Source organism: Leuresthes tenuis, unplaced genomic scaffold (assembly GCF_036924035.1).
Source record: "Leuresthes tenuis unplaced genomic scaffold, fLeuTen1.0.hap1 SCAF_4, whole genome shotgun sequence".
NCBI classification, from domain to species: domain Eukaryota; kingdom Metazoa; phylum Chordata; class Actinopteri; order Atheriniformes; family Atherinopsidae; genus Leuresthes; species Leuresthes tenuis.
Genome location: NW_027325358.1, coordinates 14080966 through 14105332, shown reverse-complemented (window position 1 = coordinate 14105332; position 24367 = coordinate 14080966). Strand labels below are relative to the sequence as shown.

General features: G+C 38.9%; 1 protein-coding gene across 1 annotated transcript; it reads left to right on the top strand.

Annotated features, from left to right (window-relative positions):
- The first annotated feature begins 1637 nt into the window (after positions 1-1637).
- Positions 1638-23932, top strand: mslnb (mesothelin b). Its single transcript, XM_072384700.1, has 51 exons — positions 1638-1712; positions 2972-3094; positions 3416-3615; positions 3711-3814; positions 4409-4521; positions 4672-4929; positions 6008-6082; positions 6168-6406; positions 6950-7037; positions 7203-7346; positions 7447-7652; positions 7738-7847; positions 8947-9065; positions 9200-9376; positions 9456-9487; positions 10027-10124; positions 10327-10349; positions 10462-10483; positions 10593-10620; positions 10712-10790; positions 10877-11023; positions 11132-11343; positions 11595-11701; positions 11949-12067; positions 12182-12337; positions 12601-12815; positions 12910-12995; positions 13969-14105; positions 14190-14315; positions 14397-14587; positions 14661-14749; positions 15089-15216; positions 15333-15460; positions 15582-15699; positions 16361-16579; positions 16715-16885; positions 17136-17285; positions 17374-17438; positions 17553-17682; positions 18167-18252; positions 18342-18471; positions 18737-18927; positions 19062-19152; positions 19251-19380; positions 19462-19652; positions 20200-20355; positions 20439-20575; positions 21313-21452; positions 21537-21631; positions 21808-22417; positions 23401-23932. The coding sequence occupies exons 1-51, from the start codon at positions 1662-1664 to the stop codon at positions 23487-23489; spliced, it is 7029 nt and encodes a 2342-aa protein (XP_072240801.1). The 5' UTR covers positions 1638-1661; the 3' UTR covers positions 23490-23932.
- Positions 23933-24367: the final 435 nt, after the last annotated feature.

Genomic DNA, 24367 nt, shown 5'->3' with positions numbered 1-24367 from the left:
TTAAAGGAAGCAAACAAGTGATATTTTCTTATCATGTATAATGCCATTCAAACCCCAAGCCAACAACAGACTGATTCCATTAATTCTGTATTGTCTGTGTGTTTGCAAAAAACTCACTGGGTGACACTGCCCTTCATTATTGTTTCCCCTGACCTTCAGTATGTAATACAGTTTTTTTGTGCATGTGAAGGTCTACATATGCTCAAAAGCTTTTATCAATCAATCACTTGTATTATAAAATCTATTTAATAATAATACTGTATTAAAACTACAGTGCTGAGCTGGAAAGCAATCTTTACAGTGTAGTCTGCTTCTGCAGGAGGAAGAATGAGGTTGAGTTCTTTAGACTGGGGTATTTCAGTGTGAAAGCATTGAAAGTTGGTGCATCAGTGTTGTTTGTCTTTTCAGTGGACAATAAAGGAACTACACAAAACTGGAGCCCGACTCTATTGTCTAAAAGACAAAGCTGTGCTCATGAAATCCGATAAAGAAAACGAGTTCAACAATCTGACTGTGATTACTTTGTGGTATCCTTCCTCTGATGCACAGATTTTACAGAACTGCATGAAACGAGCACAACGTCTTAACACTTTGTCTAATTTTCATGCCTCAATTATGTCACATTGTCATGGAAAGTTACAGGCTTGTCATACACTAAGCATTTTTACATGACAGCAGTAAAAGGAATTACCACGTGTGTCCAAACAAAAACTTTACAAAGAAAGAAAGAAAAGAAAAGAAAAGAGCATCCTGAAAAACTTGGAACTCTGTTTCCAGCCAGAGTTAAAACTCTTGGTTTACAGTTTAGCATTTGTCACACATTTGTCGACCGGTATCCCCTCCGGTTACCAAGAATTGATTATTGCTGTCTTGTTAGGAATTTGTGTGTACAGTATGACAAATATGCTGAATGACTGTCTGTTGCCATTGTTTTCACGGTGCCGACACAGAATTTCATGAAATATATTCCAACACGTTGTGTGTTGTTAAAGAAATTCCGCTTATTTTTGTGAGATCAGGTAAAAAAAAAATGTATAGAAACATTTTAGAAAATTCAATTTAAAACATGATCACTGTTTTCCTAAAATCTGGTATTTTGTTGGACAAATGTTAGTAAAACATGACCAAAAAGTGCATTTGTGAGGGTTGAGGATATTTGTGAGATTTGTTTGTTGGTAATTTCGTTCTTACTCTAGATTTTCATGAAGGTGTGTTTTAGCTGTCTGTGGAGGATTGTAGCACAGACGAAAAGAATAAATCATGCTGTAGAAAAACAAGGGAAAGTTTTTTTTTCTTTTCACTGGATATATTGACAGTCTGATGTGAGCAGATACATCCTGCCACATTGTAAAAATGACTACTTCCACATTTTACAGCTACTGCTGTGCAGCCAGTATGTTTATTCTATTACTAATATGGCTAAACAGAAACATCAGGATGATTTTTGGCATTTATTGATAACAATCAACTCTGTCTTATCCCAACAGGGGGATCGAGTTCACAGAGGTAAGTTCAGGACATTGAAACACTCAGTGAAAAACAATACATAACACTGTGTACACACAGAGCTATTGTGCATATGATGTACTTTCACATTTGGTAAGACTTCTAAACAACCATGACGTACTTTGTCTCTTTATGCTCATCTGGTCACTTGTCTGATGGAAAACAGAAGAAACACAACATGTGTTGCAAGAGAAACCTGTGGCCTGGTGAGTAAAGCGCCATACTGGTATCTCCAAATCACATGTTCTTTGTTTTCTTTGTGTATGAGGATGAATCTTGATTCACGATCAGAGACAAAATTCCTTTTGAAACTGCCACTGCAGGTGTCATATTGTGATTTAATGTGTGTGTTTAAAGGCAGTTTCTCAGATTGTTAACTGAACAACAAGTTATGGAGTTTTTCTGAAGGGTACACAAGGTGTTATGTAATTTTTTGTTAATCACAGCTGATGTATTCAATCAAGTCTTTATTCAGTGCACACGGTACAGCTTCAGGATTTGCAAATATTCACAGCTGAAAATTGGAAGCTATGATTATTGTTTTTTTTTGGGGTAAAGTTAAAGAAATCTCAGATATCAAGAGTTTCCTGATAGTGTCATGAGAGCCGTGTTGCATGATAGAAACACCTTTAAAGTCCCGGTTTGCTTGTGGCACCTTTACAGGATTCCTGATATGACACCATCACGGTTGCAAAACTGCCCAGGTCACATTCCAAGAGGATCAGCTTTGTTTGCACCTTGTTCAAGTGTCAGATATCAGTGACATTTTCATTGAAACTGATAAAGATCTATGAAGCAAGATCACATACCTATCAATTGTCTTACGAAATTTAAAAAAAAAAAGACATCTGTGCATAGGGAGTGCATCTCTTTGAATATAACACTGTCTAAACCTTTTGGCTTTTACCAACAAGCTTCCTTATTCTACAGACCTCAGCAGAGGGAATTGCTGCTCTAAAGCTAGTTTTCCTCATTCCAAAATCAATATTGCTTTTTTGTCTATTAAAACCACTAAACCATAAAAGATTCCTGTTTTATCAATTTCCTGTAACTCCTGACCCCCATCCAACCACCCACCCCCACACACACACACACACACACACATACAGCATGATTGCACCTGAAATAAGACAAACTACAGGCCTACATGCCTGAAGTATCCACCTGAAGCAATCTCATTTACAAGCATATTTACTTGTGCTTTTAATGATTAGATGGCGGTTCTCATGAGTATCAATGTACAAATTCACATGGTCTACAGTCTTTTTGCAGTCTGCCCTCCAGACTTTGACTGTGTTATTTTCAGGTTTGAGTGTATATTTAAATTCCTCATATTTGGCAGTGAATTGTTGTCACTTTAGCTTTGTACCCCTTCTGATTTTTTTTTAATCGTGGAAAGACATGCTGTTGCTAAATTATACGGCATTATTTCCTTGTTCCTCAATTTTTCTTCTTGTCATTGAAGGAACCGGATGCAGCCTCTCACTTCATGCAGTGTGTGGGTTTGCCTGCAACAGACACAGGAAGAGACCATATGCACAGGCTGAAAGGAATGCTTGAAGCGACCATGGACGTGTACTCCTTTGTGGTACGGCTTTATGCATGCAACGGAAAGTTTTGCACAAATTCCAGTCAAACCAGCTAATGCAGTTACTGCTGTGATTGTTTAGTTAATTTTTTTCCATGTCATCACAGTCATACTGTCCAGACTGTAACATACTTGAAGTGCACTGATTAATTGCGTAATCTAAATACTTTTCTATAAGTAAAGGTGAAATATAACACATTAGTCCTTTATTTCTACATGTTTCTACTATTTATCAAAATCTACATTATATCGATGGGTATCATTCCATGCCCTGATTATTATAATTTTTTGTTAAGATCTTCATCACTGTTTTTTTTACAGAAATCCAGCATAACAGGTGTGCCACTTCTGAGTCTGGAGGGAGCGTTGGAATTTAATCCAGGAGCCATACCTCTCCAGAATGAAGCCCTAGTCCAGATGTGGCTGGAGGTCAAGATGAAACCGCTTCTCAAATCTATCACCAAGCACTTCCTGTCCTGCCTGAGCACCAAGAATTTCAGCTGCTCCACTTATCAGACTGTGTATGTCTGTTTCTGTCTCTGCTTACCTTTAGTGATTCAGTGACATTGGCCTTTATGACATTCATTTCTGTACATCTCATCTTTTTTTTTTTCAGAGTAAGGGAACTCAGTCATCATTATTCTGAGATGAATCCAGTCAGACAAAAGTGGATCTACACATTCTTTATGTACCCCTTCCTGTCTGGAGACAGGGTTTCTGGTAAATTTGACTAGCAAAACATGTGTTTAAGATGTGGCTTGAGGAAAAAGATTGGACTTGAACCAGCTAATTATGGTGTTAAATTTAGCTTTAAAATGCTTTCAAAATACACATATTATCAAGATTGAGATAATTTGATTGCACAAATAGGATGGTTAAGAAAAAAAATAGCAGCAGGTTAAGAAACAGACATGAAGGCGCAAATGCGAAACTCAGATAACATTCAGCAGGTTTCAGGGGAACAAAATAACACAAGATAAAAAGTAAAGTGAGGTAAATAATAAAAAATTAATGACAAATGACAAAGACCCGAATGAAACAACTAAGTCCATTAACTCAAATTGTAGAATTAAATTGTGTGGACACATACACTATGTTGGATTGGACCAGCCAGTTGTTGTTGGACCTAAATTTCAATTAAATCACTTAACAGTTTTCGACGACAAACGCAACAACTAATAATTATCTTTTTAGATTTGTCAAATGCACTTTATGAATATGCAATATTTCTTTTTTGTATATAGAATTTCTATATGTTCGCACAAAGGCTAAGTATATACTGTACATCCTCACTCAGTGTGTGTTGTTGTGCAGGTTGTGTAAACCCAGAGGAAGGCAGTGAGGAATGGTTGATGAAGAATTTTGGTGCCTTCAGAGCAATGGCCCGAATGAAGGACTTTTCAGCTCTCAACATGGTCTTCAGTGGAGTGAGTTAGACTGACACATCTTTACATTTTGTAGAATTTATAACCGAGATTGTGCCAGGGGATCTCCGTGGACACATGCTTCCTCCCCATCTGACACTTTTGTCCTCTCTCCTGCTCCTTTTCCTTTATTTCCCTTGCATTTCATCACAGTTGGAGGTACTTCACCTGCTGTCTCCAACACAAAAGGCAGAGCTGCTCCTAAGGCCTGAGGTGGAAAGTTTAGACAATGGCACCTTAACCCTGGTCTTCCACAGCTTGTTGACAGGTGGCTCTGGCCCTCCACCCACTTACAGACCAGGAGGAGGCCACAGCTGGACGAGCCTCGGATATACATCACCGTCCCCTTCCCATCGACCACCACCTACACATAGTCCCTACGCACCATCTCCCCAGGACAGCCTCAGAGGGGTACTACAGCAGGATGTCTGCTTTCAAGTCTTTGATGCTAGTTAAAGTATTTGGAACAGCAGCTGTAAAATTGCATATTATATATTTTATATCACGGATATAATGTGAGAAATCAAGTAATTTAGATATTTTACATGATCAGCCATTATTACAGAAATGTGTGACAAAGTGCTATGTGTTAAAGTTGCTTTTACTGATATTTTTTATATTTACAACAGATCCCATAATTGTTGATGACAAACTCATAAAGAATGACTGCAGCTTTCTAGTTTACCGTTTTTTTTTCAGTCATCACTTGTACTATTTTGATTCATTCTTCATGCTTTTTTAAAATGAACGGATTTGATATTTAAATGAGTTTGTGCATTCAGTGCAAAATCAGTGCATTTAATGCAAACCTACAACAAGCAGCTTGATAACCTAAACATGGACAGTAAAAAGTTCTAATTTGTTGTTGGAGGTGTTGCCAATGCAGAAATACCCTAAAGTGTAATGGAATGATGGTGATAAGTGTAAGCTCTACAACAGTCTAAACTACTTTAGGTCCAGTAGACCCCTTTTCAAAAAAAAGATTTTTCTACGATTCATTATGGACATTTACTCCTTCATTCCTTCTGATCAGCATGCTGATGGTCCTACTTAATACAGTTCGGAAATAAAATAGATATATAGGAATTAGTCCTCAAATAATTGCCTTTTTGTCCATTCAGCTTTAATGATCACACTCCAGCTCCATCTGGTTGTCCTAATATGGTCACAAAATTTTTTCAAGGTTTCACAATGTTTATTTAAAAAAAACAATGGATGATGTCACCGTGATGTGATGTGTGCACCATATGTGCACCTCTAAATTTATACTCTGTGCACAGGGACTGTAAAACTCAACAGTCACTCTTAAAAGCTCTCTAATCAGATGATTGAATCTGACTGAATTTCTCCAAAACCGTGTAAAATAGTGTTTGATTATTTATTGTGAGTGGTTGGCAGGACTGGAAAACCACCTGACAAACAAATTAAGAGATTTTCATTTCCAGCCATAATAAAGGGTTTCATCTCATCTCTTTTTACACACTTACAGGTTATAAACGGATTCATGATGGCTTTCAAACCAATGGGGAGCTTCGCCCATGAGTTTGTGTCCTTCACACGTGAGGTAAATTCATTCTGACACACACACATGTTTTGATGTATTGCGAGCAACGATGAGTTGTATAACTCCTGGCCTGCTGTTCTTACAGAGGGACGTGTCAGAAATAAGAAGCACCACTCTGACTCAGTTCCTGCTCAACTTCACTCTGGCTGAACTGGCCGACATGTACCGACCAAAAAACACCACAGTTCCGGAGACGCCACAGTTTGATGTGACAAATGTAGAGGACTGGTACCAGCAGGTTGTGATACCACTGTTAAGGAGGTTCCTGCCGAACGACACACCCCTGATGCACCAAAATATCACCCTCGCTTTTCACCAACTGTTGTAAGTAGAGCAAACAATGAACCATATACAGAACATCAACACTTCTCATCCTTATATACCAGTTTTTTTTTTACCTGTTTTGTTTTTTTCTGTGATCACAGAACTGGGAGAAACAATAACGTTAGATGAAGTCAAAGCTCATGAATCTTTATATTTAAAAAGAGCAAATGCTCATAGACACATGGTTTAGTTCTTCATAGCCCTTCATGGTTATTACTTTCTTAAAATTAAACAGGTAGCTGCTAAAGATCCAAACATTTCCTTGGGACTTGGTGGAGCTTACCATGAGAGGGAAATTTGAACCAAAAGTAAAAAGCATTATCTTTAAGTATAGAAAAAGTAAATTTTACTGGATGAAGTGAGTGGCATTGTTATTCCAGTTTTATCTATATCTTATCAACCATTCGCTGTCACAATGCTTAAACTCATATTTAAGGTGTTACAATCTAATGGAAGCTCAGCCATTCATGACTGAGCTCATTTAAATAGAAATTTCTTGGTCATAGCAAATTAATCACAAAACTGCATTTTTTTTTTTTTTAGCTTTTTGGACCATGGTTTGGACAACGAAACCTCTGAAATCCAAGATGTCTGTAGTGTCACGCTCGATAAGAGCAACGGCCATTGTGGGGTGAGGTTTAATTTAGTTTTTTTGATAGATCAAGTGTGACTGTTAGAATATTTAAATATACACAGCAATCTCCAGGTATCCCATAGTCTTCAAAAATGTTTCTTAAATGGTGACACTCGTCTTTGATCTAATATCTCCACTGTGATTTTTTGTTCTTACTACCAGCTGACAGATGCAGTGGAAAATGTGGCCTATGTTTTGCACTGTGCGGCTCGTTCAAACCTGACGATGGATGAGAAAACCATCATGAGACTGATTGTAGAGCTGACAAAGCGTCTGAACTCCCTGATCAAAGAGTTTTCCAAATCAGTGAGTGTACTAACCTCACAAGCCTGTCAAACAAATTCCAACAAGCATTTCCAATAAAAAAAATCAATAACGGGTGCTTCCTATTCTTCCTGCCCTTTAGAACTTCAAGGAGGTGGTGTCAGACTTTAAGGAGATTTTTGGTGAGAGGCCTCCATCTCCAGATCTGACTCAGGAACACCTGCAGGACCCAGACTTCATCAAGCTCTGGTTCCGGATCAAACTGCTGCCCCTCCTGCCTGACGTGCACCCAGACCTCCTCTCCTGCCTGAGCACCAAGAACTTCTCCTGCCCTGTTTACCAAACCCTGTGAGTTCACAGTTTTTAGTGGATTTTGTACGTTTATGCACCTGCATGGTTTTGCATCATCTTGTTTTGTGCATGCTGTGTGCAGTGTGGCAGCACTGGGTGAACAGATGAGTATCATGGATGCTGATCCGATGCACAGTCACAAGATCTATGAGCACTTTGTCTACCCGTTTCTGCTGCATCCCAATACTTCTGGTAAGCAAAACAACAGTAGAGGTATGGTGGTAAAAAAAATTCAAAATTTAGAAAAAAAAAAAGAAAGAACATAATAAAGCCTTCTTTATTCAAAGGGACATTTACACACTTTAACAAAAAAAACCTTCCCATGATAGAAATAAACTTTTTTACAGAGAACATAATTAAAAACCTTATTCAGTTCAATTTAATTCAGTTTTATTTATATAGCGCCAAATTACAACAAATGTCATCTCAAGGCACTTAAATAATATAGTCCAATTCAAGCCAATTAGAATTCAATTCATTGTAATCATAATCCAATGAAATCCAATTAATTAATTTCAAAATCATCCAATTAATTCAATTAACAAACAATATCCTAGCTAATGAAACCAACAGATTGCACTGAAACTTGTCTTCAGTCCAATCTCCCGTCCTGAGCGTGCCTGTGGCGACTGTGGAAAGGAACAACTCCCTTTTAACAGGAACAGGGACCTCTGGCAGAACCAGACTCAGGAAGGGAAGCCATCCCCTTCGAGCAGCTGGGGTTTGAGAAGACAGAAAAGAGGGGGGAAAAACACCATAACACCATTCAAAGGATACCTGTTGGAACAGGGAAACACAAGTTAATAACCACAATAATGTCACATGTACATAATATCATTTGAGAAATTAAACAGGGGGAAAAGAGAGCAAAGTGAGGAAAGGTGTGTCAGATGAGGTCCCCCAGCAGTCTAAGCCTATAGCAGCTTAATTATGGGATGTTTCAGGATCACCTGAGCCATCCCTAACTATAAGCTTTATCAAAAAGGAAAGTTTTAAGCCTAATCTAATTACAAATACACCTCGCTCGGAGCATAGTTATCATCCCAATTGCATTGAGAATGTTTTGATTTAAAAGCTAACTACATTATAAGAAGTAGTTTTAGATGTTGAATAAATGTACTTTAGTCTGTACATGACTTTATTTTGTAAATATACTTTATTTTGTAGATTCATATTTTTGTATATTTTGTAGATTCAAAACAAAGAAATATCACTATAAAAGGTTAACACAAACTGCATCAACATTAATCAACAATAAAATGCTCTTTTTTTTCCTTCAAATATGTTTCAGATCCCCAGTGTGTCTCTTCAGCTAATAACAGCGCAGACTGGCTGAAAAACAACTTTGGTTTCTTCTCAAGATTTGCCTCCATCACCGACTTCTACAAGCTCAACCCTGGTTTCTCTGGAGTAAGTCTGGAAAACATACCCACTCTGTGTTTTTATTCATTAAAAACAACTGCAACTGAAGAATTAAGTAAGTAATATGCATATGAAATTGTAAATGATGCCTTTTCTCCTCCTCTCTTCTGTGTATGGCTCAGTTGGAGGTTATTCACCTCCTGTCTCCAAAGCAATTGGCAGAGCTGATGCTGTTGCCTCATCGCCCTCCCCCGCAGAAAGATGTCATTATCAACCGTGTGTTTGACTTCCTGATAGAGTCACCTGAAGTCAGGAAATTTCCACAGGTTTTGCACTTTGTGGTCCAGCTCGCTAAAGAGGTAACTGCTTTTGTCAGGGTACAAGTGCTGAAACTTTAACAGCTGTGGATGATTGATTGTAAAATGTTCCATTTTTCAGACCGGTCCTCCATGCAGTGTCTACAAACACATGTGAGTACTTTCAGGTGCTTATAACATGGGATTGAGATTAATACATTTATACCTGAAGCAACATCAGTTTGTGTATCCCTTTAAGACTTTGAGCGATGCTTGCATGACTTTCGTATCTTTCAAAGCCTGTTTCTACATGATCTGACATTATGTTTGGGTTCAAACCAGGCATAATGTTTCTTTGCTCTGAGCTGGTACTGATCATATGCACAACTCTGTTCAAACACTTTTTGCTGCATTGCCCTAATGGCTGAAACTGAAACACAGGCAGAGCATGAAATTTGACCTGGGTTTCAGTTTCAGCCATTAAGTCAATGCAGCCAAAAAACTAAAAAAATATGCTTTGGTAAGGGATAAAATACAGACAACAGAGAATTCAGGGTGCTCTGGTGTTGAGTCCTCTCTGAGAAAACAGAAGTGCGTCCTTTTTATTACGATTAATTAATGATCTGACGATTAAAATATTCAGTCAAACTCAATTAAATATTTATAGCGCTTTTATTAATCTTTGTTTTTTATTTTGTGCATTTTTGCGTTAGCTTTTACCGGTTGTATGGAGCTGTACCATCTCTGACTCCAGACATGGAACCAGTGGCCTGGGCGAGCATAGATGATTTGATACTTATTGCACCAGATGGTGAGTCTCTATGTCTTGAACACACAAGCAAACATACCCAGAATAACTAAATACAAGTTATACAACTGTCTCCCTCATTTAACCCAGATGCCAAGGTGAAGTCTCATTTTTCCTTTTGAATCGTGGACGTAAATCTGTCATTGTGCTTTTATCTGCTCTTGCTTGTGTTGACTAAATATTTTCTGTTCTTTGTTGTTGACAGAGTGTGTGCCAGAAAACATTACGGTGAGATTTCTTTCTACTTGCTCAGTCTGTAATTTTCCATATTTTCACTTTTTTTTTTCAATGTAATGTGTCTGCAAATATTTTATTAATCTGTAAAACGGGTCATTCACAGTGTCCAGAAACCAAGGTCAATGGTAAGACTTTTCACTTGTGTGTCAAAGTTTCATATTATTACATTACGTTTGCGTAGGTACTTTTAGGATTAAAATCTTTTCATTTGATTTCTCACCCGATGTTCAACAGGCACTAACGTCTGCAGAGGCGTCGACAGGTATCCCTTCTATAATTTAAATCCAGACAGTCAAAACTGCTATAATTACCTTTATGCTGAAATATATCTGCTTCTTCACATGATCTCACAGCTCTGATCTACAGTCCTACATGAACATGTCTATGCATGTTCCCTGCAATTTTACCTTGGAGAAATATGCTTGTGCTCAGGTGACAGTCTACTTTAAAAAGAGTTTGAATACAAATGTTCAGACTTGTCACAGAGAGCAGGTAAATGACCTCTCACTGTCCCACAGCTGGAGGACATCACAGCCAATCAGCTGGCTTCTCTCCTGAGGTGTAATCTGCTTGGAAACAGCAGCCACTCCAAAGTGCTATGGAAGATGCTGCTGACCAAACACTCCTATATTTTGGATGCAGCCCTGGACAGGCTCGCTAACATGGTCAGTAGCTTCAAGAACCAACATACCATAAACCTCAATTACGTAGACTACAATTCTAATGTTGTGAAAAGTTTTCTATTTTGTAACAATCAATCATCCCTTCTACAGTCCATGGGGATGGTTGGTCCATCAGCACAGGATATTTTGGATGTGATTGGGGAGATCAGGGTATCATTGCTGACTGATGAGCAGCTTAGGGACATCAGCATCATCAAGTTGTGGTTCTCAAGCCGTCTGAGTGGCTTCCTGCCGTCCGCTTCAGGGAGGTTTCTGCACTGTCTGAGCAAGAAGAATCTCAGCTGTCAGTCGTACCAGCAAATGTAAGTACAGTCACGCTACACCATCTCACCACAAATGCCTTCGTACATTCCTGCCTGCTATTGTCCCTCACTTCCTATCATGTCTCACTGCAAATAATTTGCACTGCAGCACCTGCCAGCACATGTACGCAGTGAGGAATTTTGAATGTGTAATTGCTTTAGAAAATATCCGTCTCCCTCATTTGTCATACTGAAATAGTGTCACAGTTTGCATTCATTTTACAACCTTTTGACCTCGTTTCTAAATTCAGTGTGCAGATTTTGAGCCGAGTCCAGCCACACATGACGCTTGCCAAGCAGATGTCTGTCAGCACAAACTTCATGAAGGTTTACCTGACTAAGAACAACAACACTGCAGGTAGGCTCCTGTATTCCTGTCAAAGACAAAAAGTGTTGGAACCCCAAGCAAGTAGTTCATATGAGAGAAGCACCAACAAGCAACAAGCATAACCAGAGCCACGAGACAAATATGACAAAAGACATGTGACATCTTAGATCAATTTCACACAGAAAACACACTGTATTTCACACAGTTTCTTATACTAAAGTATACTGAAGTGAACTGTGTTCATTCAGAGCAGTAAAGCTAGCTTTCATGGTTTCAGATCCTTCCTGCAGTTCAAACGTCAACAACAGCGGAGAGTGGCTGCAGAAGAACCTCGGCGGGTTCTCTGTCCTGATGTCCTTCCAGGAACTCCTAGGGCTCTATTCCGAGTTTTCACCGGTCTGTAGTGCTGCATTGTGTCTCCCACCTTTGTATCTTTTAATCAGCTTATTTTTTTTTTTTGTCTTTCAGTTAATCATTAGTCTTACTTTGAATATGTATGTGTGTGTGCAGATGGAAGCCCTGCCACAGCTGACAGTCAGGCAGCTTGCAGAGGTATCTGCCACACCTGGGCAGCTCACATCTCCTGACCATGTTAACATGGTGATGAAACATGTCCCTGACCAGTTTCTCAGTTCTTTCTTTGATGATTTCTCACCAGCAATCATGGTAAGAACACATCACACTTTCATACTTCCTGCAAACACAATCTATGAAATAACATGTTGTGTTAAGTTGGTACTGATGAACACAGCATTTGTTTAAATCAAGTAAAAAAAAAAAAGTGAGTACACACCTAATTAATATATGTTGAGTTAATGTTTTATCAAGATTGACAAGCACCAGTGGAATAACATTTTTGTCATTGTCCTTCTCAAGCAGATGATACTTAAAGGTGTTTTTATTGAATTGGTCTTTTTCTTTCTCTGCAGGGTCATGAAAGCATGTTCCCCTCTCTGGTGAGGTCAGCCATGTTGGAAGTTGTGTTTGATCGTGCAAACCTCTCTGATCCCTCAGTGGATGACTCAGTTGTGTTGGTGTGGCTCCACAATCGACTGCGCCCCCTGCTAGTCAACCTGTCCCCTGTTCATGTTGCCCCATTCTTCCAAATACTGGCAGGAAGGAACTGCAGCATCGAGCAGCAGGGGTGAGTGTAGCACCTAATCAATGACCGGTATCAATTCAGCCATTTTTGACTTTGGACCTCTTTGACAAATCTTTGTATTTTCATACTGTTTCAGTGTGGAAATTCTCAATTCGACTATTTCATCTCTCAGTGAAGATGCACAGAAATATATCCATAATCACATCGTTCAGTCTCTCAAAGGTAAAGAAAACACACTGACAGGAAGCTTGTGAAGCTCCACAGAGACTCGATGGTGTGTTTTCCAGCTATGTGGAAGTGGCCACGGTTTTGTACTTTTCTCTGTAGCTCTAACACAACTGTCTCTGGATGTCTTCATGTGACTAACCACATCCAATAACAGCATCCTCTGTTATGCTCACAAATGTTTTTTCAATGCATTTTCACAATTTGATGTCTTCTGGCTTTTGACTTGTTCAGTCCTGCTGTAAGACTCTTTAAAAGAGAAAAACAAACTATTCCTTTCAGTTAGAAACCTGATACTAGGATTTTTATACCTGTCATATAAAATACATATAAAGTATATTTTTTAACACTCATCATTGCATTGTGGTTACCATCATTTTTACTTACTGTAGAATGGCAAAAGTTCATTATCTTGCAGTCACGATTAGAAAAGGCCAAGAACCTTATAATGGACATGGCTCAATCATACTTTGGCTTTTGTTTCAACCAGTGATGTAAGAAGTATTCCCAAGTAGAACGAGTTGCATTAAATACCAACCAATTCAAGAACTGCATGCAAAACAGCTACGAATCTCACACATCTAGAAAAGTTTCACTGAAGAAATTGCTGAAAATCTCCCCGCAGCACTGAGAGGCAATTTGTTTCTGCCAAAAGATGTTTGTGTGCTGTGATACGCACTAAAAGTTGTGTTGCAATAGTTAGTGGCCGTGCCCAAACTATTGCTTCAGACCTTTTTTCTGTTGTTGAGACTCTATATTAGATGGGATTTAAAAAGTAATATCAGCATATGAAATATTAAACAAATGTATTATTCTTATTCCTTTAGGCATCTTTTTTCAGTGTAACCACATGTTTACTGCATTGTAAAGCATACAAAAAAGTGAATAAAAAGACAGAGCGAACTAACACAGCACCATGAAAACTCACATTTGATTGACAGCTGACCTCTCTCTTTCTCCTCCATATTAGGTCCATCACCTCTCCGTTGCTATGGTGATAACTACAACCACAGTTTCTACAGTTTTCTCCAGCGGTCATTCATGGGATTCCAGTTCCCCAACCTGACTACCTTCTTGTCTCTCATGCCTCATGAAAGAATGCACTTGGTGTGTTGTGTTTAAGACTGTCTGGAGTAAATCCAAACGAGATGAAGCAGAAAAATTCATTTTTTTTTACTCCCGTTCCTCTAGTTGATCAACTCCATGCCTCCATCACATATTGGGGATTTCTTGCGTCGCCCTGATGTTGTCGACAATGAAGCACTGCTCTGTGAGCTCTACAACAACTACATCCAAATACCAATGTTTCTGGAGACTGTATGTATCACACATTCAAACACAGAGAAATGGAGATATGTTGTAATGGTGTCAAGACATTAACCTGTAATTTCACTGCAGGAGTCTCTGCCAGAGGTGGTGAGGCGCCCCACCCTGCCTTGTGTTTGGCCCATGGCTCTCAGCAGTTCCAATAGGTCAGAAGTGAACGCTTGGTTTGACCGACGCCTTCACAACTACTTGGTCTTCCTTACAAAGAGTCTGATCAGTCCGAACGCCACACACAACACCTCATGCCTGGCATTCCAAAAGCTGTATGTCTTGCTCCAAATCTATCCATATTTTGTGTGCGTGTGTGTCCTGTGATTTAATGCTGTGTTTTTTCAGTGTTTCAGTTCTTGGTGAACACAACTACACCGCTGCTGACTTTGTGAAGCAAGATGTGTACAACACCATCAGAGTTTACCTCATGTCAGGTCAGTTTTTAAAGCAAGAATGAGGCCTCAATGACAAGAGTGATACATACAAAACAACAAAAATGCTGAAACTCTTCCTTTTATCATTGTAAATCGAATGAATGTCATGAATATTTGACTGCATAAAGACATAATCTTGTTCTTAAAAAGTTTTATTTTCGTACCTTTTGACATTTTTCAGAACAAACCTTTGATCCTTACATCAGGTTTAATTCCTTTAACTTTGGTCTCAGCACCACAATAATTTTCAACAAAATGACATAAATGTGATGTTGTCTTTCATTATTATTGTGAGAACAGAAAGCATCCCACTTAAATTATTATGAATTGTTGTTGTAGCAACGGCACCGAGGTGTTACAACCCAAGCGACCCTGAACTCAACTCCACAGCTTGGTTTGTTGAGTATATCGGCCCTTTCATGCCTTTCCTCACCCTGGAGGATCTTATGTCATTTGGATCTGAACAGGTACTGACTCAGGATCGTGGATCTTAATCTGCTGTTTAGATTTTGTTCAGAAAAATTCTGATTTTTTTTTGGACAGATTTAAGACTCCCAGACTTGTTTGCCTTCCCTCCCTGCAGGTTCTCCAGGTGTTCACAGTGAACCCTCTGAATATTGCGCTGCTCAATCACTCGGTTCTACCTCTGAACCTCACCAACTTCTACACTCAGCTGCTTTATCAACAGAACAGCAACTTCAACCCCTTACTGTGAGTTTGAATGTGTTGTGTCAACAACAGTCACAAAGTCCTCGCAAATTCTAGTCCTGAGCGCTGCACTTTCTCCCTAATTTATCTATCAGTGTTAGAACTTTTTCCACTTTCTTTGCAGTCTTCCGCTGTTGTGCCGGTGTGTCGCTCCTGGTCCGGCATTTATTCAACTGACTGCGGAAGAAAGTATGACAGTTCTGTACAACCTAACCAATGTCTGTACAGACCTAGATCCACAGGTAACAAACTGTTATACAGCTTTTTGGCCAAACGAACAGGAAAAAATCTGAAAGGAAAATCTGAAAGAACAAGTGGGGGAAAGTAATGACTATGATGTGTCCACGTGATTGACAGAAAGTGACCTGGGGAAAAAGTATTTCAGTATCATTGCAACATTGTTCCAAAAAAACCTTTGGTCACATTATAATTCAGGTGTCTTTACTGGAAACTGTATTTTTGCTCAGTAGATGCTGTTTTAACATCTTAGAGAATCTAAGATAAGCATAAGAAAATGTAAAACATAAAAATCCATTTATCTCATCACAATTTTTTTGTTTTTGTTGTTAAATAAGAACAAAATGGGAATGACTGGGTAGCAGCAGGGTTTTTAGGTAGGAAGCACGTTAAGAATTGTGTCCTTGTTGCTGCAATTGCAACTCATCCTGATTTGTTTGGAGTACAGTCATTATATTCAGGTGTTGAATCTACTTGTTGTCTAGTAGGGAGTAACATTTTCATCCTTTTAGATGCGTAATTGTACTTATGCATAAGGTTGAACATAAATGCACTACATGGCCCCCGTTGCTGCTGCTCCAGGAACTGGGCTATGTTCTCCAAGACATTAGGACTATGTACACAAATGTGACTACAACAGACTGAGACTCTTCTTTTCATCTGCAGATCTCTGCTGCTTTGGCCAGCAATTTTGGTGAGAACATTGATGCCACAGCCATTGCTGCCCTCGGCAACGAAAGCACCGAGATGTCAACTGGCCAGATCAAGTTGATAAAGCCTCAGGACCTGTTTCTCTCCGTCAGTATTCTCAGCACTGTGATGGGCTGGAGCAACGGACAGGCCAGGGCCATCATTCAGGCTCTGATATCTTCAGGGATGATGCAGGTAGCTAATGTCTTCCCAGATTTAAGTACAGAATAAAAGATCATATCTGTTAGCAAACCAGTTAGAAGTAAGTCGTCTTTTTTGGTCACTGTCTCTCATATGTACAATGCCTCCATCCTTCTGTCATCCCACCAGATCAACAACCAGTCATCACTCGTAATGCTGGGCTCTCTCATCACGGGCGTACCCTCCACTGTGTTCAGCGCCATGAACAGCTCTGACCTTCTAGCTGTATCCAAAAACCCCTCCGTGTTGGCACACTTGATGGACGCTCCGCAAATTGTCCATCACACTTTTGTTTCACAGGTATGGGAGCATCATTTATGATACAGGATGTCAGCAATGAACTTGATTTTATTTGCACAGCCTTTTATCAGAAAAAAAGGACAAACTTAAAGAAATATAGGAAAGATATTACTTTATTATTACCGAGAGGAAATGCTGAAAGAAATAATAGCCACGATGTGTTGTTGTCCTGTGTGAAATGAACATTATGTGTCAAGTAAATGGCTTTAGAGGCCGCTTTACAGCTCTCTGCTATTCATCTTTCTCTCAGATCATATCAGTGAACAGCAACAGTGATATGATCATCCAGAATGTTCCAGATGAGCTGGCCACTGAGATCCCTCGAGTTCTGTTGCAGGGCTTCTCAAGTAGCACCACTGTCATCACCAAACTCAACAAGAAGAAATGGAAACGGCAGCAGGTACAGGTTTTTGTTTATACTTGATGACTAAGATCTATTGCTATTTATTTCAGCTATCATTACACACAGTGTGTTGTTTGCTTTACAGGTTGAGTTGTTCTTTGGATCAATTGCCACAGAAACTGCCACTGCTTCCCTGGGAAGTGCCAGCAAGTAAGTTTGAACAAAGTTTCCAAGAGATCGGTGAGAAAATGTCCTGCAAGTGGATTTCAGTGTGAACACGAGCCTAATATAAGTCTGTGTGTGCGTGTGTGTGTGTTTGTGCAGTTACTCCTCCGATATACTGCAAGGGTTCACGTGCACAGGAGTAAGAACAATTAAAAAGGTGCAGGTCAAGAAGCTGATCAGAGCCTGCCGGAGGAGAGGCAAGAGAAAGGTCAAACTGGTTGAGACTCAGGTAAGTGTGCAGGAGTACATAGATGTTTGTGTGTGTAACATTTACAACTACAATACATATAATTTACAACAGATTTATCTCTAATATGTTTTGGGACCAGAACCTTAAAACTATGGAGTTTTACGGCTGATTCTTGGAAATAAATTTAAAAAATAATTACAGAATGTTGATGTGATATTTTCAGAAGTTAATTAAACACACCTGAAAGATTTGGAAGTCCTAAAATGTCTTTACATCACCATTAAAACAGATTACATTTGAGATCGATTATATTTTGGGCACTTAGAATGGTATTAGTATTGTTACGCATGTGTCACAAGAAAGACTTTAAAATGTCTTTATAGCTTTACTGAAATGCTTTTGTTAAACTGTACATAGCTTGAATTTATCCTAGTTTTTCATTTTTACACATTTCATCGGTTTACCCATTGACAGTAAAGACGCCAAGCAGTACAGATGACAGTTTTGCTTTTCTCACCAACAGCTGACCTGCATGTACAACTATATCAGAGGAGACTCAAATGTCACCAGCTTCAGCCTTTATCCTCCAGATATGCTGCTGTACTATGAGTAAGAAACCTTCATGTTTATTTGTGTTCAGTTATGAACAAATAGAGGTTCGGCTTCAATGATAATCCTTTTTTTGTTTCTCTGTACAGTTATTCTCTGGTGCCACAGGCCAGCTGCAGATCCTATTTTGAACAGCTGGCTGATGCAGATTTCTCAGTGTTCTCCGGTGTTCTCGGCTACAAACAAACTGCTCTGTTCAGCAATGCTAGGAGCTGCCTGGTGAGACCCTAAACAGCTGATATTAAACTACATCTCAAATGGGTCTCATCTCAAAACATCATACTTGAATACATTACCAAAGTCTTTTTCTGTGCAGTAATTACTCCTCTAGAATTAATACTCTCCTGATATTGAAACCCCTCAGATGAAACTGCACTTTTCAAAAAGGGGTATTAATTTATTAGAGTTGTACTTGTTTTGTAAAAAGTTTTCTTCTTTTTAATGCTGTAATCTGCAATTCATTTGCATTCTTTCATCTTCTAAGGGTATAACAACTACAAACTTGACTGAGGATAATATATCAGTTTTGGGAAACATGTGCTGCGAACTGGAAGGGTCCTACATTCAGAACTCTGATCCATCCATCTTGGAAAAACTTAAGAGCTGCCCAGATCTCACTAAGACTCAGGCAACTGCTGTTGAAACTCTGCTGGCTACTGGGAAAACAAAATATGGGTATTTCTGGAACTCAGTTTTTATGCCTTAAAAAGTCTGAAAAGCTTTTTTTCTTTCATTATCAGTCTTTACCTGGAAAAATATTTATTACAAAAGGTTTTGAAATAACAATTTTTCTGTTTTTGGATAACCAGAGCCCCCGCAACATGGAATGGCCAAACTCTGAAGGACCTGGAGATGTTACCTCTGTATTTGTCTTCATCTTTCTATGGTAACTTCAACAAAGTGAGTAACTCGTACATACATGCTTTTAGCTGAAAAGGTCACCTATAGGGCATTGGACTGAATTGGATGACATGTGTTTCTTTTATATCTAAATGCAGAGAACTAAGCGCACTTTTTTGAGGACCTTCAACAGAGTTCTCCGGAGAAACAGAGTAGAAAGATGGAAGAGAAGGCAGTTGAGAAGAGAAATAAGAAACTCCAACAGAAATAAGTCAAAGCGATCATTAGGTCAGTCTTCCTCTTTTAATAGTTCTGTACTTTTTTGTTAAAGAATTTATTGTTTTAAACAATCTTCTCCCCTTGTTTCAGTCACTGAGTGTACAGTAGGAACGATCACCCTGGTGACTATCAGTGATGAAGCCTTCCCCTTTGACTATGACGATATAAACCAATTCAACTGCTGCCTCAGTGCCAACACCGTCAAAGACAACTTGGATGCCATCACTGAGAAGGTGGACGAGGAGGAATACCTCAAGATTGTTCTCAGCAAGCTGCAAGAGGTAAGTAAAAGAAGAAAATAAACATGGTCCAAATATGCAAGTTTGTCTGGCTGCGACCTGCAGTTGGATCAGCCAACTGCGCCCACATCCATTTTGACTGGTTTGTGTTAGGGGTAGGGCTGGGATTACTGGGCTTTTACAACTATGTATAACTACTGTACATAATTATTAATATAGTTAATATTTTTACTCATTTTAAGTCTTTTAAAAATGGTGGAAAGTTAAATAAACTTGGGTTGGAGAAGATAGCTTTAATGATTCTGAATCGATCCCTGTTTTTTAAGATGCTGTATGTAAATTACTGTATTATATATAGTATACTGATAATAAAGTGTATTGTATTCTAATTAATTTTTTTAATGACGCCTTCATAGTATCTCTTAATGCCAGATAAAGCTAACATTGCAAAAAAGTTAAGCTTCATCCGACTCCTTTTTAAGACAGAAATTGTTCATTTACATTGTTATTGCATTGTACTCTCAGCTGAATCCTCAACCAGATCATTTCAACTTCAAATTTCTTCTCCCGGATTTTCACATTTTTATAGGCTTACAACTCCACCATCCCAGAAGATCAGGTTCAACTTTTAGGCGTAGCATCTCGTGTTGCAGCTATTGACGACATAAATACGTGGATTATCACTCAGATCGACACGCTTGCTGCTTTGATGGACTCGTCTGATGGGGACTGGCACCCGAGCTTGGTGAGCAAACGCATTTAAATGCAATGTTCTTCTGTCCATACTTTATGGGCTTCTGTGTTCTTATCATGGTCTTACTCATCCAGGTTAAAGCCATCATCACTAAGTATCTGAGTGTGGAAGGGAACAAACTTGGCAGCGCAGAGCTCAACACCATCGGTGGACCAAACCTGTGCTCCCTGGATGCTGACGTTCTTAGGAGCATTTCTCAACAAAGCCTTAGGTAAGAAATCAGGGTTGTGTTTAAGGGATTGTTGTACCAACACTAACAAGCTTTTTATTTCTTTCTTCTTTATTTTTTCTATCTCACCGAGCATACTGTGTTGTGGTTTTGGAGTCACATTAGCAGCTTGCTCATTTCCCAGCCACAGTACTAGATCCTCCTCATGTGTAGACATTATTTTTACAAAATTATCTATCCTGATTTATGTAAATTGAGGATTATTGATATGATTTATCAGTCCGCTGCTAGTCCTATTTTAGTTTTTTTTCACCTGCTTTCTCTTTAAGAGGATACAGTGGCACATGAAAGATTATGAACCCTTTAGAATTTTCTGTATTTCTCCAATAAGAATTTCCTTAAACGTCATTAGAGTTAAACACAGATCCAGGTTGCTTATTTATTGAAGAAAATTATCCAGAAAAGGGAAAAATGACCCTGAAGGTTTTGGTCGTGAGGTCTGTGAGCAAAACCGTATGCGGACCTTCAGGATTAGCAGTTCCTTTAAAGGTGAATCTGGAGTTTTCAATAGGACAATTATCAGGTGTGAGTGAATTTCCTGTCTGATTTACAGAGCAGAGATCACAGTCTTCACAAAAAAGGGTTTGTGGAGTTGTTTTTTGAGGGTTTTAAAAGTTACAAAACCATTTCTAAAGAGTTTTGACTGAATTTATTAATATTTGATTGACTTATTGGGAGGAGCATTTGGTCTTCTCATATCTTATCTGCGTCTCTTGCAGAGATGCTGATGCCTTGGACGTGTCCAACTGCACCACAGAGAAACAGAAGGAACTATTCAACATCGCCAGTCAAGCATTTACTAGCACCACCCGCTCAACTATCTCTGGTTCCTCTTATCAGCTCACACAATCATACATTGGTAGGCAAATAGACACACCCCCACAACATTTTAACATAGTTACAGTGAACTGACTGTTCTTTATTATTTCATATTTTCTCTCAGGTGGTGCAACACTTGACTATGTCCGAAATTTGGCAACCTCCAATGTCAGCATGGACCTGGCCACCTTCTCCAGTATGGATGAGAATGTTGTACTGGTCAGTATTAAGTGTGTCTTTCAGTTTATGCATTAATTGTGAATTTGTTGTAAACAGCACCTCAGCCTCTGGAAAACGAGTCAGCTGCTGCACACATAACTGCTGTACTGATTTGTTTTCTGTCCTGCTGGGTGTATTTTCATGATTATAAAATGCATTTTTTCTTCTCTCTACAGAACTTGACGGTTAATGAAGTTAAAGGTCTTCTTGGTACCAACCTGCCTGATCTAAAGTCTTATGAAAACCAAACACTGGTACAGAGCTGGGTCAGCAGGCAGTTCCAGTCACAGCTTGACACACTGGGATTGGGCATTGAGGGAGGCAGGGCTGACCCCCCAACCACTAACTCAACAAACACCACCCTCAACACTACACCCACCTCCCCAAGCACCAGCTTTACAACAGCCAGCTCATCAAGCTCAACTACAGCTATAACCACTTCATCTACAATGGCAACAACTTCTGCAGGGTCTGGATCTGGCAGTTCCTCTGTGATATCTACCACAAGTTCTCCCACAAGTTCTAGCGCAAGTTCTCCCACAAGTTCTTCCACAAGTCCTCCCACAAGTTCAACAACAAGTCCTCCAACAAGTCCTACCACAAGTTCTCCCACAAGTTCTTCCACAAGTCCTCCCACAAGTTCAACAACAAGTTCTCCCACAAGTTCAACAACAAGTTCTCCAACAAGTCCTACCACAAGTTCTACCACAAGTTCTACCACAAGTTCTACCACAAGTTTTACCACAAGTTCCACCACAAGTTCTACCACAAGTTCTACCACCACAGGTGAGTCCTGCAAAAGTAGTGTTGTGTAAAACAATGTTCAGGGGACAATGGCTCATATAAGGGCAGAAAACAACAACAGTGTAACCGCTCAATACAGTCTTGCAGTTTGCACAGTGCAGTTTTTCTTGCCCTTTGCCTGTAAGAAAGAGTATCCATTGTTTTGATGCAAAGAGCAGTGATGTCTGAGACAGTACACATTTACAAGCTTCAGTATTGGGATATTAATCTGATTATAACCTGAATAAATATAGTAAATGGCATTAAGTGCCAATCTAAGTCACAATATGTAGACAGCCTTGCACTATTATGGTCATGTTAGAGATTTTACAGCATTTTGAGACACCCACCGCTTGAGACAACCCAATCACTTGATCATGTGAGCACTAAGCTCCTCCAGAGACAGTGCAGAACAGGAGAGCTGCAGGAAAAAAGGAGACACAGTAATGCTCAGTGTTTTGATGAATATTGATGTAATGAAGGCTTTGGACGAGCACAAAAATTGCAGTGGCCCTGTGTGTCTTAATGTGGGCATGAGTCATTTATCAAACTATGTTCTGTAAAACGTTAATGGAAATATGAATGGAATATCCATATGTGCAACTCGTCCCAAACACCGTAATCGGAATATATCTGTTCATGTAAATGAAGTCTGTGACAGGTTTTCATAGCATATCTTCTATCAGACTGAAAAATATCTAAATATTTTATTTATTGTAAAAATGAAGATGCTCTGTCATTAATGAGGCTTTTTCTTAATATGCATGTAGGCTGAAGCCTTGTCCATTCAGATTTACTGGTCAGAAACAAATAACAGGTGTAAATCAAATACTGAGAACTCATACTGTCAAACCACAGACAATCTAGTTAATGATATCTACTAACAGTAGATGAAGGTATCAAAAGATAGGGAGTAATGATTCCACATTTAGGGCTTAAAATATGGCGTTGCTGATCCCTAAAGTTATTTTGTGCTTCTATTTTAGGTAATGGTGCCCGCATCCAACCAGACGGTGGCTTCACCTTCCTTGTTTTCCTCACACTCCTCATCGCTTCTCAGCAGATCGTAATCTGATGAGGCAGTAATTGTAATTTGACTAAGGTAAACTCATTTAAAGGGTGAAATAATGGTAATATGACTTATCGAAGGAGATTTTGTCAAAAATGTGCTGTAGCTTACTGTAAAGAAAATATTGAATGTGCAATTACACAAGAGATTTGAAAATTGTCTTTGATTACAGAATCAATTAGTCTGTTTGTTCTGAAAACTTTTTTTAAGATCATACATTTGATTTGTATTGTCTTATTGCTTGTGGTTTGGTTCATTTGTGAAAGGGGGCATACTACAGTTATTTTTTAGCTCTATATTCTTTTCTATATTCTTTTTTTTTCTTACGTACAGCAACTGAGAGACAGCAAGCTACAGCAATGAGGAGGATGGAGGAAAATGCACAGGAAGCATATAAGAAATGTTTCTGATGCTCAAAATAAAAAAGAAACTCTGAAGAAGGATTAGTTTGAAAATTAGTTTGGTTTTCAATGATCACTTGAATGTGGTTTTACTGTTTTGTTATATTTAGTAAGAGGATCAGTCATCGCTACACTCAGCAGGTTCATATTAAATACTGCACAGTTAGACAGGAAATTGAAGTTTACAGTTTCTGCTGTACATGTGTGGCTGTATCCCTTTTCAGTTGACGCCTTCTTGAGGCAAACTACCTTGAGTACTTTACACGAATCATAATAAATATCTAATGAGTATCAGTTTTTGGTCACAATTTGTTTAAATTGAAAAGAGGAATGAAAGAGGTGAATAGTCATATCTGTGCATTAGCACCAGAAACAAAATTTAGCTCCAAAATCATCATGAATATTCACATTTGAGCAGTACGACTCCAGCGCGACTTTGTGAGATGAAACAGCAGTATTTGTGAGCTGTAAGTTAGTTAGAAA